We start from the raw sequence: 18033 nt of genomic DNA on the forward strand, positions 1-18033 counted from the left end.
TCATCAGAACTACAAGTACCCCTGATAAATGATAGATAGACAGACAGACAGACAGACAGACACTTTGCCTTTTAGGTATTCTAGAGCTGGGGAAATGGCATAATGGCTATGAAAATAAACTTTCATTCTTGAGGTTCCAAGGTCCTAAGTTCATTCTCTAGTGCCACTATAAGTCAGAGCTGAGAAGTGTTCTGATAAAAATCAGATAAATAAATATTCTGTAATCAGAGCTCTTCACTAATTCAAATGAACCTTTCTCCCACTTATAGTGAATGTTGGTAGTTCACTTACCAGTAACTGGTAGATAAAACTAACCTCTCACTCTTGCCAGTATGTTCAACCATGTACCAGAAATTGAGAATTGAAGTATTTCTTTAAATAGAATTTGCCTGCAAAATAGTTATTTTAGTTTGTGTCACAAAGGTTTCAGTAAATTATTTGATATTCGTGAAAGAATTTTGATTCCTAAATACTTCTGCTCCCAGCTTATATGAAACATATAAAGGGAATGATTTTGTTGTTATTTTTGTGCTTGCAGTTCTAAGTAAAATGCCAAGACTCTCCACCAAGCTCACTGTGAGAACTAGGTTTAAGTAGACGACAGAGACTAGCCAGAGTCCCCTATGGCGATAACTATACCCTCAGGCACCACAAAGGGTGTAAACATTCAAATTATGTGCCCCAGATGCCAAGCCGACTGTCCTACTGTCATCCTTTGGACATAAAGTGACAGTGCATTGAGAGTTTCCACTTAGATGTCTCTGCTTGTCGCTACTTCAGATTGTATAAATAGATTTCAAAAGTAGACTATCAAAAGGAAAATATACCTATGGTCAAAAGGATCATAGAGAAGTTGAGATTAGCATTTAGACACCTAGATGATAGTGTGATATGCTGCAAGAGTCTGTAAAGACAAATCTGTCTCCAGATTTCAGATCCACTGGTCTGTCTGTAGTTCCCACGTGTGATTTACTACTTGAGAGTGAACTATTGACTCTAAGCCCATGTTAAGTGCAAATATGATAGTGGAATGTAGAACTAATTACCCCTATTATCACCCATTTGCACAAGTTAATTGATAACTTTCCCTGGAGAATCAGGAAAAGTCTAAGTCATGGAACCAAAATGATATATAAAAAGGGAAAGAACATTGAAAATGGAAAGCAGGACACTGAAAGTAAGAAAACATTAGATATGAGGATTGAGAGAAGCCAAAGTAGCAGAAAATGAGTGGAAAAAACTAATTGCATGAATGTCTACTGTATGCAAGGCACTCTCAAAAATCTCATTCTATTTCATCCTTAGAACAACTTCATGAGAGAGGTATTGTTAGCATTATCTCCATTTGACTGATGAGAAAACTTAGTAAATTCAGATAGAACCCCAAACTTGAACCCAGCTAATCTGGCTCTTCTATGATTTACCACCTGCAATTTAGATATATAGTAGGAACTCAATAAAGTATTTAAAAGAGCACTTTTTATAAATAGTGCAACTAGTAATGAATAAAATAGATGAGGTACAGAACTCTCAGAAAAGTATTGGGCAGTATAAAGCACTTTATTTGGAAGACTGAAAAATGAAGAGAGGGTTCCCCCATACAAGGCCAGGATTTGTATATTTCTAAATACTTTAAGCCACAGATAAATATTTTGCATTGGCTTTAGTGATCTTCTACCTAACTTATTATGGTTTGACAACAGTCTTCAAACAAATGTATCCTCTCAGGTCTTTTATACTTACTCTCAGATGACTTATAGACTGTACGTAATTATCTGTGGAATAAAGATCACTGTTATTTGGAGGAAATTCCCAAAAAGTGACCAGACAGAGAAGCTTGTTTGTCCTTCGATTAGTTGGTTGGATTGTTTGTCTGTTTTGCACCATAGTTCCACCTTCCACCACTATGGCAATTAAGGAGTCAAACAATGTTTGCTATAAAACAGCTAGATAAGAAGAGGGAAAATGTATTCACTAGGACTCTCCAGAGAAATAGAACCAGTTTGTGTGTGATGTATATGTGTGCACATGAGCATATCTATATGCCTGTGTATAAGTAAGCATGTATATGTGCATATATGTGTGTGTACATATATGCATATACCTCTTTATAGAGAGAAAGGCCTAAAGGAAGAGACTTATATTTATGATATGGGGATGACAAGTTCAAAAATTGTAGGTTAGGCTGGCAGATGGGAAATTCTTGAGAAGTTAATGCTGCCCCTACTGAAGCAGCAGTATGTTGAGGAAAAAATCCCTTCTTCTCCATAGAAACTTTGATTTTTACTTAAGAGATTTTAACTCATTGGATAAGGTCCTCCCACATTATCATAAGTAAATCTCTTTATTTTCAAGTCAACTAGCTATAGATTATTATCAGCATCTACAAAATAGCCCAATAGCAATACCTAAATCAGTGTTTGATTGCATACGTAGGTACTGTAGCTTATCCAAGTTAACACATAAGACTGAATATCAGAGGAATCCTAGAGGAGCCTCCTAGGAGAACTTAAATTTGTCATTATCTGATTTCAGAGATAAGCAAAAGATGACATGCAATTTACTTGTGCTAAAAGAGAAAACATACTATAAATATAATAGTGCAACAGACCTGATTTGAGAAAAAAGTGACATTGACATTTGTTGAGTGCCTACTGTATAATTAATCCTGAAGTACATAATTTAAGGAATTACAGAAATAGCTAAGGAATAGAGTATACTAGCTTATTTTACTAATTATGAATCTCTTTGAAATGGAATAACTAGTCCAAAGACACAAAGATATCATTCCAGAGCCTGAATTTGAATCCAGGTTTATGTGTATTCTTTCTGTATACCATTCTTTCTAGAAAGCAAGAAGTCTATCCTAACTAACTTTTCTTGAAGTAGAGAACAATTCACATGTACCCATGTTCTTGTATGTATAGTTTATTGGATTTGTGTTTGTGTTTGCTTTTATTTTCCAAGAAATAAGCATTTCAACTTTAAAAATTCAAGGGCTGAGGTTTGGTAAAGCAAATCAACTTGCCCAAGGACATAAAAGTTCAGTCAGAGCCAAATGTGAGCTAGACGAAAGGTCTCCTAACAAGCTTTGTAGGATTTGCTCCACTATAATTGTGCTACAATGCTCCTGCATTATCATGAATTCAGCCTCTCTGTCTTAAAGCATAAGCTGTATGGATTTTCTTTTTTCAGTTCAAACCTAGATTGCATTCTATAGCTAATGCAGTTCTTTAAATCCTCTTTTTAGAAACTGCCTTAATATTAGAGCTACTTGACTGAAAAAGCAACAGTAAAGTACAGAATTAGCTGTCCTTTGTTACTACCCATTTATCATTATCTATATTTCTATAGCAAGACAGTATTGGTAATGATGTAATAAATGTCATGTGAATGGAGTGGTGAGATGTTCATAACTAAGTTTGATTATCAGGGCAATTTATTGCTGAAAAGGTGTTCTATGGAAAGGCTTTTTTAATGCAGGGACTTGCTTACATTTCTCTCCTGTGGATTTAAGTTACTTTGAATATTAAGGAAAGTTGTACTGCCGTTTATTCTTTTTAAAGATATAATGACAATAATTCATCATCTGTCTTTTCTACAGTACACTATGCTTTTTAATGATTTCAAGTACATTATCTCAAAGACATTATTGTACTTTAAAAGGTAGAACTCTCTAGTGCAACATGAATTAAAATATGTGCCTGTTATGCTCTGATGTGTCATATTACAAACCACATTAAGAGGTGGGCAGAGTTGACTTAGAGAAGCAGTCTTGCTTTGTCAGAGTTATGATGGGAGTTGTCAACAGAAATGGTTGGACACCATTACATACTGTCTTATAAAAAGAAACCAAGAAGCATTCCAGAGGGAAGTAGGCATCCTAAATCCAGATTTTATATAAGATTGAGAGCCAAAGGCATTAGCCAGATGTGGAGGATTCCAACATGATACTATTGAGGTAAATTTTACAGAATATATTTCCTCTGCCTGTTACATTTTTCCAAATGCCACCACAAAGACACAGTCAAGTTTCTGACACTGGGTTTGTGACCCCAAACAAGGTATTTGACCTTATAACTCCTTACTTTTCTCAAGTTATACTACAGGGTTTTTTTTTTTCGAAGATGAATGATGCATTATATTAAAGATACTGATACTGCTGAATGTTGAATGGTCATCTTTCTGTTACATCTATCACAGTAGTGATGTCAGATTTGTTTTTACAGAATGCATGTGATTTTGGTTTTGTTGGTATTCAAATTGACAAAAGTCCATGATTGTATTTAAGATAGTGCTAAAATTAGTTTATGAGCATTTCCTCTCAGAAGTCTACTGTCTAGTTAGTAGTTATCCATGTAGTGGATATTTAGCTTGGAGGTAGGAATTTATGACATGAAAAATATGAATGGTTTTGGCTGAGTTCCAAAAGTAGGAAAGGGCACCAAAATTACTTGTTTTTTTCTTTAATTATTTTTATTGTTTACTAATTTATTTGGTTTGCTTGGTTGGTTGAGACTGTCTTACATTTTTTTCTTCTCAGCTTTGAGACGGTCTTACTTTTTTTTTTTTTCTTCTCAGCTTTGACCTTGTAGCCATTGGTGGTATTTCTGTTACTTTACTCTTTGACCGGTCACCATTCTTATCTGAGATGAGGACACTCTGGTTGCCTTGGAATCAGTTTATTGTGGTGGAGAAAGTGATCATGCAGAGAGTTATATCTGATGCACCTTCCTGTGATATCTCCAATTTTGTCAGCCCAAACCCTATTGTGCTTCCTTCACCACTCACATCATTTGGAGGGTCCTGTCCAGAAAGGGGAACAATTGTTCCTGAGCTGCAGGTGAGTACATTGGTCTTTGAATATATAAAAGCATATCACGGCGGTCAACAACACAAAATTGTCAGGTTCCTTTTACTGGCACTCCTGGCAGCCATATAATGTGCTGCCTTTCAATTATCAAGAGAACCCTTCAAATGTAATCTCTCTGGCACACATTTTCAAGGAGATTGTCCAAGGTTTTAGGGCGCTATCTGTGACAGTGGGATAAAGCATGATGAACTAGCTTTCATGAGAATTAAACCCCAAACCTTGACCTAATGCACACTGTGCTCTAAAGAATAAAACTAGCTGGTTCAATAGTTATATCAGTATAATCAGTGAGGTGAGACTATTTGTGGTGCTGAGATTAAAGCTCCTTAAGAAACCTAGTTTGCTTCCTTTGTCTAGCTTGAGTCCATTGTCATTGTTCCCAGAAGTCATGACAACTCTTCTTATTTTGCCTCCTTTAGTAGAGGTAGTTTTCAAGCCTCAGAGTTTTGCTTAAAGCTTTGCTTATTCAAGCTTTATAGTAAAAACAATTTATTTTGAACCTTCATATTTTCATATTCCTATGAATTGATCTTGTTGAGGTTTCAATTATTTTCATTTCATTTCATTTCATATTTAAACATCTATCATACATTTCTCTCACCACATTATAGAAACATATTTTATTGATTGATTTAATAATGATCGACAAGATCATAGGATAAGAGGGGTACAACTCCACACAATTCCTACTTCCAGAGTTCCATATCTCATCCTCTCCATTAGAAACTTTTCTGTTCTTTATCCCTTGAGAGTATGGACCCAGGATCATTATTGGGTGCAGAAGATGGGACGTCTGGCTTCTGTAATAACTTCTCCATTGGACATGGGCATTGACAGGTCAATCCATACTCCCAGCCTGTTTGTAGAAACATTTTTAAACCAGGAAACACTGTTCAGCTTTGGTTTATATTTGTGCTGGGATTTGAACCTAAGATCTCTGATGCCTTAGGCATGAAAATCTGTTGCACAGACTGTTACAATAGTTCCCCAGCCCTGTTATAGAAACATGTTAATTATGGTTAAATGTGGAAGCCACCAAAGTGGACTCAAAAGCTATACAAATGTAGGATTTGGGAAGTATATTCAAAAAGTGATAAATAAAAGGCTGGTTGGTAGCAACAATCTAGGTTCAAGCTTCCAGTCCCCACCTGCAGGGGGAAGCTTCACAAGTGGTTAACCAGTGATGCAGGTGTCCCTCTCTCTCCATTTATCTCCTCCCCTTCAATTTTTCTTTGTCTCTATTCTAAATAAATACCAAAATAAAATTAATAACATTAAAAGAGATAAATAGACATTTCAAAATTAGTTGTTTTTCCATTGCAACATCCTCACCAACTGTTAAATGTGTCCAGAGGCTAGTGCTTAACAAAAAACACTACTTGGATCAACAACGGTAGAAAATGTTCCATCCTTCGAAGGGAGGATGGACAGCATACTCTATGCTACAACTGAGGAAGGTGAGTCAATATTGGGGCAGCTTGGAGTGTTTCTACTCATGACCAGAGAATGTGAGCTCAGATCTAGAGGGATGCACAGGTTACATAGGCTCCTAAACTGAATATGGGCCTCAGATCAGATCAAATTGATAGGGTTTATAGTCAACAATATTTATACCACTTTCCCATATTTGAGAGCTACTTTCTTCCCTGATCCAGCTTTCTGATCCTTTTTCCAGCCATGATATCATCTCCCCAGACAATAACTTGGATCCACCTACATATCAGATTTCAGGCTCAGGGGAAAAAAAAAAGAAAAAAGAAAAAAAGCTAGTAAAGTCACAGGCCCTTTGGCATATAACTAAAATATGCCTACTAGCTATCTACAAAATGGAAGACCCCCCCCCCAACTCTTCATCTGTACTATTCCAGCCATTAGGTTCATGATTGGTCAACAATTTGTTTGGCTTTGTATGTTAACTCTCTTTTCAGCCACCAGGTTCCAGATGCTAGCATGATGCCAACCGAACTTCCCTGGACAGACAATCCCACCAATGTGTTCTGGAGCTCCGCTTCCCCAGAGCCCCACCCCACTAGGGAAAGAGAGAGGCAGGCTGGGAGTATCGATCGGCCTGTCAACTTCCATGCTCAGTGGGGAAGCAATTACAGAAGCCAGACCTTCCACCTTCTGCATCCCACAATGACCTTGGGTCCATACTCCCAGAGGGTTAAAGAACAGGAAAGCTATCAGGGAAGGGGATGGGATACAGAGTTCTGGTGGTGGGAATTGTGTGGAGTTGTACCCCTCTTATCCTATGGTTTTGTCAATATTTCCTTTTTATAAATAACAAAAAGAAGAAGGAAAAAACCTCTAAGCGCTTGAGGAAAAAATACACTACAGATAAAGGAACCTAAAGAATTGTCCCTTCTATCTCTTCCCTTGTTTTTCCATAGAATGAAATAACAAAGTAGTATTTAATGAATACACTTGACTAGTATACAAATCCCTTAGTTAACATTATTAGGAAATGTGTGTCTGTTTCAGAACAAAAGTTTCCAAGTTGAGCTAGTATTACAGATTTCTCTAGGGAGCTGAAATACTAACTTGGTAAGTTTCAGGCTCCCTTCATTGTTGTACTGCAAACACCATCTAAGAAGACAGAACCAATGGACCTGCCTGGTATCAAATAGCTAAATTAAGTGAATCTCAAAAGAGATTTGTGCCTTCATAAATATAGAGATGACAGGACATCAAATAAGATATCATATATTTAATGATCAGCTCTACCATATGCACTCTTTTGAAAAAAAACACAAAGAAGAGACATAGTTTTGAGTTGAAAACTCATGAGGATTAGGGTTGGGGACACAGAATTTGGTGGTGGGTGTGGTATAGAACTAGACACTGTAATCTCACCATCTTACAACCCGTTATTGATCACAAATTTAAAAAATGGGGGAAAAACCCAAGAAAATTATTATAGGCACAGAAGAAACCACACTGTTTATGACACATCAAATCTATTAAAAATAAGAGCTTTTCTTTTTTATGTATTTAGATTACTTTACTGGGGAAAATGTTGATTTATAGGACTATTGTTATGGGTGTACAATTTCACATTTAGCACACCACAGACTGCAATAGCTTGTCCTCTTCCTCCAACACTGGGCACAGAGTTCCCATCCTTCCATTCAGCCCCCTCCCATCTCCTTCTTTTAGAGTCTTTGGATCTGCTGCAATAAACTATATCTAATTGAGTTTTATCCTTTATTTTCCCTTTCTTAGTCAGTGTTTAGAAAGTTGACAGTCACTAAACACAAGACTTAGTTCTAATGCTCAGTTTTAGATGTTTATTTCCATCTATGTTAATAAACAAATAGCTAACAGCAATTAATTAAAGAAGTCAAGTGGTATTTTCACTTTGGGATCAATATTTATTACAAAATTTGCAGAGGAGTAGGAAGGACCCCAAAAGCAGGCCAAGCTAGTGAATCTGATGACAGAGACTATGGTTGTTCTAGAATTAATCTTTAAGGACACTTTCAAACATATCTCCTTTGGAGCCCTCGAATAATCATGAGAGTCAAATTTTAATCAAATTTTGCTTACGTATTTTCCTGTGTCTGGATGTACCAAGAGCCAGGAGGCAAATTTGTTCATTTTGGTACCGGTGGATAGGAAGTAAATAAGTCCCAATATTTAGAGACCCTCACCTATATAAGACTGCAGTAATGGCTTTGTGATAGATGATGTAACCAACCAAACAAAATGTTGTGTATGCATATATAGGAAAGAAATCCCTTAGTGTAGCCCACTGCACTGAAATGCTTAACATTCAGTAGTGTGATCTTCTCCTACTCCTACTAAGCAATTTTTTGAAACATGGCAAAAAAAAAAAAAAAAACTGAAGTTGTTCTTTGTATAGTCTTCCTTGCAGGGAAAAAAAGAGAAGTGTTCTCCAAGTTGGATGGATGTCTTGTCCTCATGCAGATTCAATGTAAAGTTCAAGACCTATGGTCACACAACCTTACAGAAAGTCTAGAACAAATACTTTGACATGCCTGGATTCCTCCTTGCAGCTCTCTCCTTTGACATACTTCCAGGACAGTAAAGATTACAGCATATTATTTATTTATTTATTTATTTATTTATTTTTGAGACAGATGCAGAGAGAGAAAGAGAGAGAGAGAGAGAGAGAGAGAGAGAGAACAACAACACCAGAGCATTGCCCAGCAGTGGTGCAGAAGGATTGAACCTGAGTTGTCAGAGCCTCAGGCATGAGAGTCTCTTTGCATAACCATTATGCTATCTAACCCTGCCCTAAAGCATCTTTCTTTTTTTTAAATTTTTCATTTATAAAAAGGAAACATTAGCAAAACCATAGGATAAGAGGGGTACAACTCCACAAAATTCCCACCACCAGACCTCCATATCCCATCCCCTCCCCTGATAGCTTTCCTATTCTTTAACCCTCTGGGAGTACGGACCCAAGATCATTGTGGGATGCAGAAAGTTGAAGGTCTAGCTTCTTTAATTGCTTCCCCGCTGACCCATAACCACTGACAGACAATTTGGCTTTGTCCTTTCAGGTTGTACAGGAGGAGATCCCTATTCCTTCCAGTTTTGTGAAGCTGAGTTACCTGAGCAGTCGCACCCCCGGATATAAAACCCTTCTCCGGATCCTTCTGACACATTCAACCATTCCAGTGGGCATAATAAAAGTGCACCTCACAGTAGCTGTGGAAGGGCGACTGACACAGAAATGGTTTCCTGCTGCAGTTAATCTTGTCTACACATTTGCTTGGAACAAGACCGACATCTATGGACAGAAGGTTTGGGGCCTGGCTGAGGCTCTGGGTATGTTGAAATAATTTTATATAAAGCATTATATTCAGAAAACAAAGTATTAGTTGTATATTATTTTGTATTTGAAATAATTATATATTTTTTGTTTTAAGGACATTAGACTTTTTAAAAAAATTTAAACACCCCTTTTGTCCTATTCAGAGTTCTCTTTTGGGACATGATGTCAGTTCCCTTTCATGATAACTGCATACCAGTGAAATCACACACTGTCAGTCTGACTTGTAACTGTCTCTCAAGCTGAATATTGCCTTCTAACTGTGACCTTTGGTGTAGCATTCTTTAGGCCATGTTTTTGGATTTGACATTTAGACTGTCATTTCCACTTAGAAAGTACAAAATTTTAACTTATAGGCATCTCCATTTATAATATTTTATGTCTAAGATGGTTAGACTCCATTAACTTGTTGTTTCAGTAGGTTAAATAAAAAGTCATCCTGCCTTTCTAGTCCTTTTGATTTTCTGTTATCTCAAGACTTCAAAATCTGCAATCTTATAGATAGCAAAGACCTTAAAAGGTCCTTTGGGCTTACAGTTTTCAGATATTCATTTTTCTCAGATGAATGACTTTTTTTTAATGAGACTGAGACAGATTTGTTAGATTTTTATTTTTCCAGGTAATAATATTTTTAAAAAGAGAAGAAAAAAAGACACAGCACAATTGCTTATCTCTTACCACTAACGTAATTCCATAAAGGAGAATTAACACGAGAAATCGGAAGAGTCTGTTTGAAGAAAAGACAGCAAGCAATCTAACACTGATTCATTGAGAGTGAGCCAGACATTCACCATTGCATTTATTTTTTTTCTCTGTAGAAGACAGTAAAAAACGTCCCAAGGGACTTGACACAGAGATCTGCAAAACCACAGTTGGCAGTTACAGAGTCTCTTTTTGAAAGGGGGGGGAAGGAAGAGGGAGAGAGAGATATGAACCAAAGAACTACTCCACTACTGTTATGATATTATGTTTATTTTTATGTTTCTTGTTTTCATATCCTCTGAGTGAACCCAGGGCCGTATGCATTCATGGTGTATGTTCTACCACTGAGTTATTTCCCTGGCTGAGGAGCCATCTATTCTTATACCATCAGGTAGTATCTCATAAACCCCCACTTGAGCAGATGAACAGATGAGAAGACTATTTTTAAAGTTATCTTGAGGAGATGTTTTACTATCTTCAATTGCAAGTGCCTATCATAGTACAACTCCCATAGAACCGACCTATATTTCTTAGACTACAGTATGCCAATTTCGTCTTTCCAGAAGCAAATATAAGAAGGGGGGACCAGGTGGTCAGCATCTGGTTGAACACATACATTAGAGTGCTTGAGGAACCATGTTCAAGCCCACAGTCCCCACCTGAACAGAGACAGCTTCACAAATGGTGCAGTACTGCAGATGTCTCTCTTCCTTTATCCCTCTTTATCTCCCTCTTCTTCTTAATTTCTCTGTGTATCTAAAAAAAAGTTTAAGAAGGGTCAAAAAGATAGGTCATTCTTCTTTATCCATGAAAACCTCGTACATTTAAATAAGTAACCCATTTGTGTTGAACTTTCTTAGAATTCAAGGAACATAGACTTGTACAAGTGTCTTATATTAATGGATCTGTAAATACATAGGGGAGAACAAAAATAATATAACAAACAACATCAATAGAGTTGCCTTGCCAAGTCTTCCTCACCAAACTGCAGCCTTACTGAAGCTATATAGTATTTCTAGAAGGATAGCAACTGCTCTGTCAACTTAGCAAAAGCTCCAGTTATCCCCTATGCAAAAAGAATCCTCTGCTTCCCACAGTGATGACTCAAGTCATACTGATGAGTAGGCTTTTAACTTCTCTACCTTTCTTTTCTCCCAGCCTTCAGTCCTCACAGTCTGGTAATTTGTGTCTGTACCTTGCCTTCATTTTACCCATAGAATATCAGATAGTGTTGGCCAGTGGTTGTGCAGTAGAGAATTCCCCTGTCTAGCAAAGTTGTTTACTTGGACAGACTACCACCAAGGTTGCTGGTTATCCTCAGGAATCGTACTCAGAGTAGCACTGTTGGGGAGAGTAACTCTACAGGCAGAGTCTTTTACTGGGGACAGATTATTCCTTCTCTACTTACCATCTCTATAACACTGAGAAAAATCACTTCATCTCCAGATGCCATCATTTCTACAAAAGTGGCATCTGAAGGAGACTATCACTGGCAGGTTTTTAATGATACAAGGTTTAAACGAGTTGAATAGTGTAAAGTACTTTGCACACGTTAAGTATTCCGCAAATGTTGGTTCCTGGTATTGTTTTTTCACCAGATACTGGGAGCTCATGATGTAATGCATGGAGTTTATGTAGGCATTTGTTACTTCAGCTTGTTTAAGAGGGAGCTGTGGGTAACAGGCACTTTCTTTTAGTAACCCTTCATTTTCCCTCCTTGTCCCCACCCAACAATGAATATCCATCTCTGGAACTAGAATTTACATACATATAGCTCAGTATTACTTAAAAATACCAGTTTGGGGGAGTCGGGCGGTAGTGCAGCAGATTAAGCTCACGTGGTGAAGTGCCAGGACTGGCATAAGGATCCCGGTTCGAGCCCCTGGATCCCCACCTGCAGGGAACTCACTTCACAGGCAGTGAAGCAGGTCTGCAAGTGTCTGTCTTTCTCTCCCCTTCTGTCTTCCCCTCTTCTCTCCATGTATCTCTGTCCTATCTAGCAATGACAACAGCAGTAACAACAACAATAATAACTATAACAACAATGAAAAACAACAAGGGCAACAAAAGAGAAAATAAATAAATATAAAAATTAATATATATATATATATATCAGTTTTGTTGTCATATAGTTCACATACTGTGCAATTTACCAATTTCAAGTGTATGAGTCAGTGTGGCCTGAGATATAGCTCACTAGAGAGAGAGGAATTGCATGAGTGAGGACTTAAGTTCGGCCCCTAACACAGCAAATGCCATAGCAGTGCTCTGGTCTTTCCTCTTTCTTTCTCTCAAAAAATAAATGACATTTTAAGGGCCAGGGAGACATCTCAGCCTGGTAAAGTACCAGCTTTAACACCTGAGTCCCCAGAAGTATCAAGTTCAATCCTCAGAGCCACCTTATATTAGAACTGAGCAGTGCTCTGACCCCTCCTCCCTCACTCCCAAAATAAATAATTAAAACTAATACACTAAAACATATAAAATAGTGTGTTTTAGTATTTAATAATGTATACAAACATTGTTAATATCTTTTTTCTTTTTGCCTCTAGGATGATTGCTGGGGCTAGGTACTGACACTATGTATCTATTGCTCCTGGTGACCATTTTTTCCATTTTATTTGACAGGACAGAGAGAAATTGAGAGAGGAGGGGAAGATAGAAAGGAGGAGAGAAAGATAGACACCTGCAGATCTGCTTCACTGTTTGTGAAGCATCCCCCGGCAAATGGGGAGTGAGGGCTCGAATCAGCTTGAGCTTCATACTATATGCGCTTAACCCAGTGTGCTATGGACAAGCCCCCAACCATCATTAATATATAATCCACAACATTTTCATTATTATCCCACAAAAAAGCCTACACATATTAATATTCACTGCTTAATCCTCATTCTTTTCCAGGCTCCAGTAACTGCTAATTCCTTTTCTATCTATAAAATTGATAATTCTGGATATTTCAAAAAATAGGATCCTATATTTATATACATACACACATACATACACATATGTTCTATGTTTGTATTGTTATCCATTCATTTGATGGGCATTTATTTCCAATTCTTGGGTATAGTAAGTAAAGCTGTAATAAATGCAATAAAGTGCATATATTTCTTAGAGTTTATGGACTTTTATTTTATAAGGTCTTTTATTTTTATTATGTTTATTTATTTATTGAACAGAGACAGCCATAAATCAAGAAGGAAGGGGGTGATAGAAAGGGAAAGAGACAGAGAGACACCTGCAGCACTGCTTCATCAATCGTAAAGCTTTCCCACTGCAAATGGGGTCTGGGGCTCCTTGTGCACAGTAACATGTGTGATCTACCAAGTGCACCACCACCTGGCCCTGGTTTTGTATTTTTTTAATTTAAAATTCCAGAAGTTGGATAACTGAATAATATGGAATTTCATTTTTAATTTTTTGAGGACTCTTTTTGCTGCTTTCCATAATAACTATACCAATTTACATTTCCATCAACAGTATAGACAAATTTCCTTCTCTCTACATCCTTGCCAATGCTTGTTTATTCCTATATTTTGGATAATAATAATTATTATGTGTGTGAGGTGATTGGATGTACCATGTTTTATTTGCCCATTTATAAACTTAGGAACATTTGGGTTGTGTTTGCCTTTTGTGAGTAGTGCTGTGATGAGCATGTATTTGTTTATAAACATGTTCTCGTTTTCAATTCTTATTGGAATAGATCTAGTAGATGTAATGGGTCATATAGAATATAGTAATTATGTGTTCAACTCGTTGAGGAACTGCCAGACCATTTTCACAATATGTCTGCACCATTTCATCAACCTTATTTTATACATAAAGTGTTATATCTCTTACTTTAAAGAACTCTTTACTAAAGATTCTAAAATTTTCTCCCTTGTAATTAACCAACGTTAATGACTTAGTTTATAATATGTGCATGGATAATTAAATGAACAACTAAAACACTGTATACACCCCAACAGTGAAGCTTACATTTCTGCTGTTTGTCTATGGGTGTTGGCTTACTTCCTATTTCTACAATTATGTTCCTGGTCAAAACTTTCTCAAGCATTCTGAGTATAAAATGACTTTAATTAAAATTCTAAAATATATGTTGTTGGTTTTTGTTTAAGGCTAATGACAGCAATAAAAGTCAAAGACATTAGGCCCACTCAGAAATATCCACAGAAAGAAGAGATAAAATGATCCACACAGTGTGATATGAGCACTTAAGGGACATATTTTTTTTTTTAGAATAGAGGAAGAAAATTGGCAATTATCCCTAAGAAAACAACCAAAATAATTTCAAGTGTGGTACCAAAGATGGGTTATGGATTACTTACCTAGTAGGAAATGTCCCTTATAATTTAACCATAGTAAAAGGGATTTTATTTACTACACAATCTTCATTTTCATCTCCATGGAGACTAAGAGAACTTTATTGATAGTGGTAAAATATTAGAACAAGTGGTAGAATAAAGTTGGAGAAACTACTTCTCTGAAGATGAATTGTAAGTGTCTTAAGAACACAATAGATCAATAGTTTAAATGATAAATGGATGCAGACAAAGGGATCAAGTATGTTACATTGAGCTTATACTTCAATAGATATGACTGAATGTAGACAAAGAAGGAAACATTTACTTCTTGTACTACTGGCTATATTTTATAATCATTCAACTGATGTGAGAAGGAATAGACTAAATGCTATACTAGGTATTAACATTAGTGCCATACATGGCACTTCTTAGGTTAGCTTGGGGTTCTTTAATCATTGTACAGCCAGAATAATCATCACCCTACATGTTCATTCCTATTATATGTTATTTTCTTTCTTTCTTTATTTACTTATTTGCTACACAGCAAAAAAGAATTAAGGTTACAAGTGGATTAATAAAGTACTGCTAATTAACTGACCCTGAAATGAAAAAATTATCTTGGATTATCTGGGTGGGTCTAAGGTTATAACAACAATACCTAAACATTGAAGAGAGAAATAGGAGAGATCAGGGTTTGAGGAAGAAAGACACAGAAAGATACAACATTGCTGACTTTTAAAGATAGGGGAAAGGCAACTGAGAACCATAGAAAGTTGGTAAGCACATGTGGAAAAACACAAGGAAATGAATTCTCTAGAGCCTTTAGCAGGAATCCAGCCCACTGACATCTTGATTTTAGTTCAGTGGGACCCATTCAGACATCTGACCTCCTGAACTGTGAGATGATGTATCTGTCATCTGTGAACCCTTTAAGTTTGTGGTTATTTGTGGTTACAGTAGCAGGAGGAAACAAACTTTAAACAATATTCACACAGTATCAGTTATATCAATGATTATTACTGAGACAATGACTGAAATTATCTTGCATTCTTCTTCTCATGCCAAGTTAATATGATTCTCTGTACCATCTAGGTTTTCTAGATGGAAAAATAGGACATTAGATTTAAGGAAGCTGAATCTGAAGTGATGATAAATATCTAAGTTGAAATCCCACTTATTTGAAATGTAGGACTTTCATTTCCCACATAGTTGTGGGGAATGGTGTAATCTCTAAGGCCAAGAGTGTCACAAAAGAACAGTGTTGAGGAACATCCAGCCAGAATGAGAAAAGGACTACTTAAGATCCTATAGCATAGTAGCCCATCATTTTTTTTAATGAAACAGACTTTGCAACTAGAGGAATAATGCCAAAGTGAATAAATTACCAACAGAGATTATATGAACTATTTCCTTGGAGACTTATCAATGGCAACTGATAAAATTTATTAATCCAAGTACAGTATTGATCAAGTTAAACTAAAGTAAATTCACCCCCAGGGTTGCAATATAAAAACTACAATCACTAGTTCATCTGGCTTAAAGATTTTGTTGTCTGATACAAGACTCCCTAGGGGGTAAAAAAAAAACACTCCATGTGAACATCTAAAATAATTTGGCCATAGCACTTTATTCTCTGAGTGTAAATAAGGTATGATACCTGAAAATTGTTATGTATTATTTACTTTCTTTAACAACTCTGCTTCTTGCAAAACAATGCAAAAAAATCATTGTTGTTTAGTTCACAGCACTGTTAAAATTCCAGAGATGGCTTATTTAATTTGACAAACTGGCTTGTTCATAGCTTCTGATCTGCATCCATTATATGAATTTTGTCAAAATAATTCCGTGTCTGCCTGTGTCCACATATGTTATCAATATATAATAATGCATTTGGGCTAGTCTTCATTTTAATTAAATTAAACTGCAATGGTTGGAGCCCTGGAAGTTCAGGAAATTATCCATCCACCTTTAGCAGTTCTATAAACAATTCTATTTTTCTTCAAGGTTATTGGCAACAACAACTGCATAACTATTTAGTACAGTACCTTGACAAGAAAGAATGCTGTTTCAGGGAGAACTAGACTTCCTAAAGGTTCACAATGCATAGGAGTCTGTCTAAATTGTCTTATAGAGAAATGGGGGAACATTAATAGTAATAGGTGCTAAACTATAGTTGCTTTGTGCACACAAAACATCCCAAGAACAATGCTTTAGTGTTCATAAATTTTCCTTCAGTAAAACCTGAACAACCCAGGTAGCCACAAAAATAGCATCCACTGAATATTTTAATATCAAATGGGTAGTGTTTTACAATTTGCAAAGTACTTTCACATACATTATCTCATTTTAATCCTTGTAACATTCCTGTCTGGTAGGTATGGCACAATGAATATGATCTTCATTGTATAGAGAGGGAAACCAAAGTTCAGAAATATCAGGAGGCTTGCCTTACACCCTACAGTGAGCAAGGATTCAAATTATGTCTCCCAATTCTGAGTTCTACATCCTTTTCACTGTGATTCAAATTTAGGCCTCCCAATTCTGAGTTCTACATCCTTTTCACTTCTCTCTCTCTGTCTCTCTCTCTCTCTCTGTGTGTGTGTGTCTCTCTCTCTCTACCAAAATGACCAACCCACCTTAATGCAATGCCCCAGTGGCTTTCTGTCAAAGAAACTGGCAGGGATAATAATCTGTCATCATTCCTCTCCACTCATGAATTCATTATCGTTAAATAAGAGCAGGGATTCAACTTCATAGCCACAACACCAAGGATATGTGTTATTCAAGGGCCTACAAAGATGTCTGCAACCTGAAAATAAGTTTATTAGCCCCAAATATGAAAAGAACTCCCATCATCAACATTAATGTTTTTAAAGAGTGTGTGCAAAATGGGTCATTCTGTCAGACTGCCAACTACAACTCAAGTTTCCACACTTAACATATGAAGTGTTTTTTAATGTTGGATATGAGTTGTATCCGTGTTTAATATTCTGATAAGATATGAGACGTGACCTGCAAAATTGCCTAGAATCTAGCAGGATTTTTAGATGCTTGTTACTTTGCTAAGCAAGTAATCTGTGCTTGTCTCAAACTGCTGGTCACATCCATTAGTAGATTGTGAAGTCCATTTCCTGAGTAACCTGTTTTGTTTTATTTTATTTTGTTTTGTTTTGTTTTGTTTTGTTTTGTTTCCTGAATGGAATGGAATGGAATGAAATGGAGCAAAATTGAACAGAATAGAATAAAAAATAGCAAAGCTATTAAGGGTATTATTTTGGAAATCTTTATCTCAATTGTATGTTTCTGTGTCTGCCCCATTGAATGCTGGGTTACAAAATATGAAACATGGGCTG

At 36.5% G+C, this 18033-nt stretch overlaps 1 protein-coding gene across 5 annotated transcripts in view; it reads left to right on the forward strand.

Annotated features, from left to right (window-relative positions):
• The window catches only part of TENM1 (teneurin transmembrane protein 1), a 1227224-nt gene that overhangs the window by 1024225 nt on the left and 184966 nt on the right, over positions 1-18033 (forward strand). For all 5 annotated transcript variants that reach the window (XM_060183574.1, XM_060183578.1, XM_007524285.2 and 2 more), the window contains 2 exons: positions 4582-4843; positions 9400-9667. In XM_060183574.1, coding sequence (XP_060039557.1) covers positions 4582-4843; positions 9400-9667 — 530 coding nt within the window. The remainder of the gene's footprint in view (positions 1-4581; positions 4844-9399; positions 9668-18033) is intronic.

Source organism: Erinaceus europaeus, chromosome X (genome assembly GCF_950295315.1).
Source record: "Erinaceus europaeus chromosome X, mEriEur2.1, whole genome shotgun sequence".
NCBI classification, from domain to species: Eukaryota; Metazoa; Chordata; class Mammalia; order Eulipotyphla; family Erinaceidae; genus Erinaceus; species Erinaceus europaeus.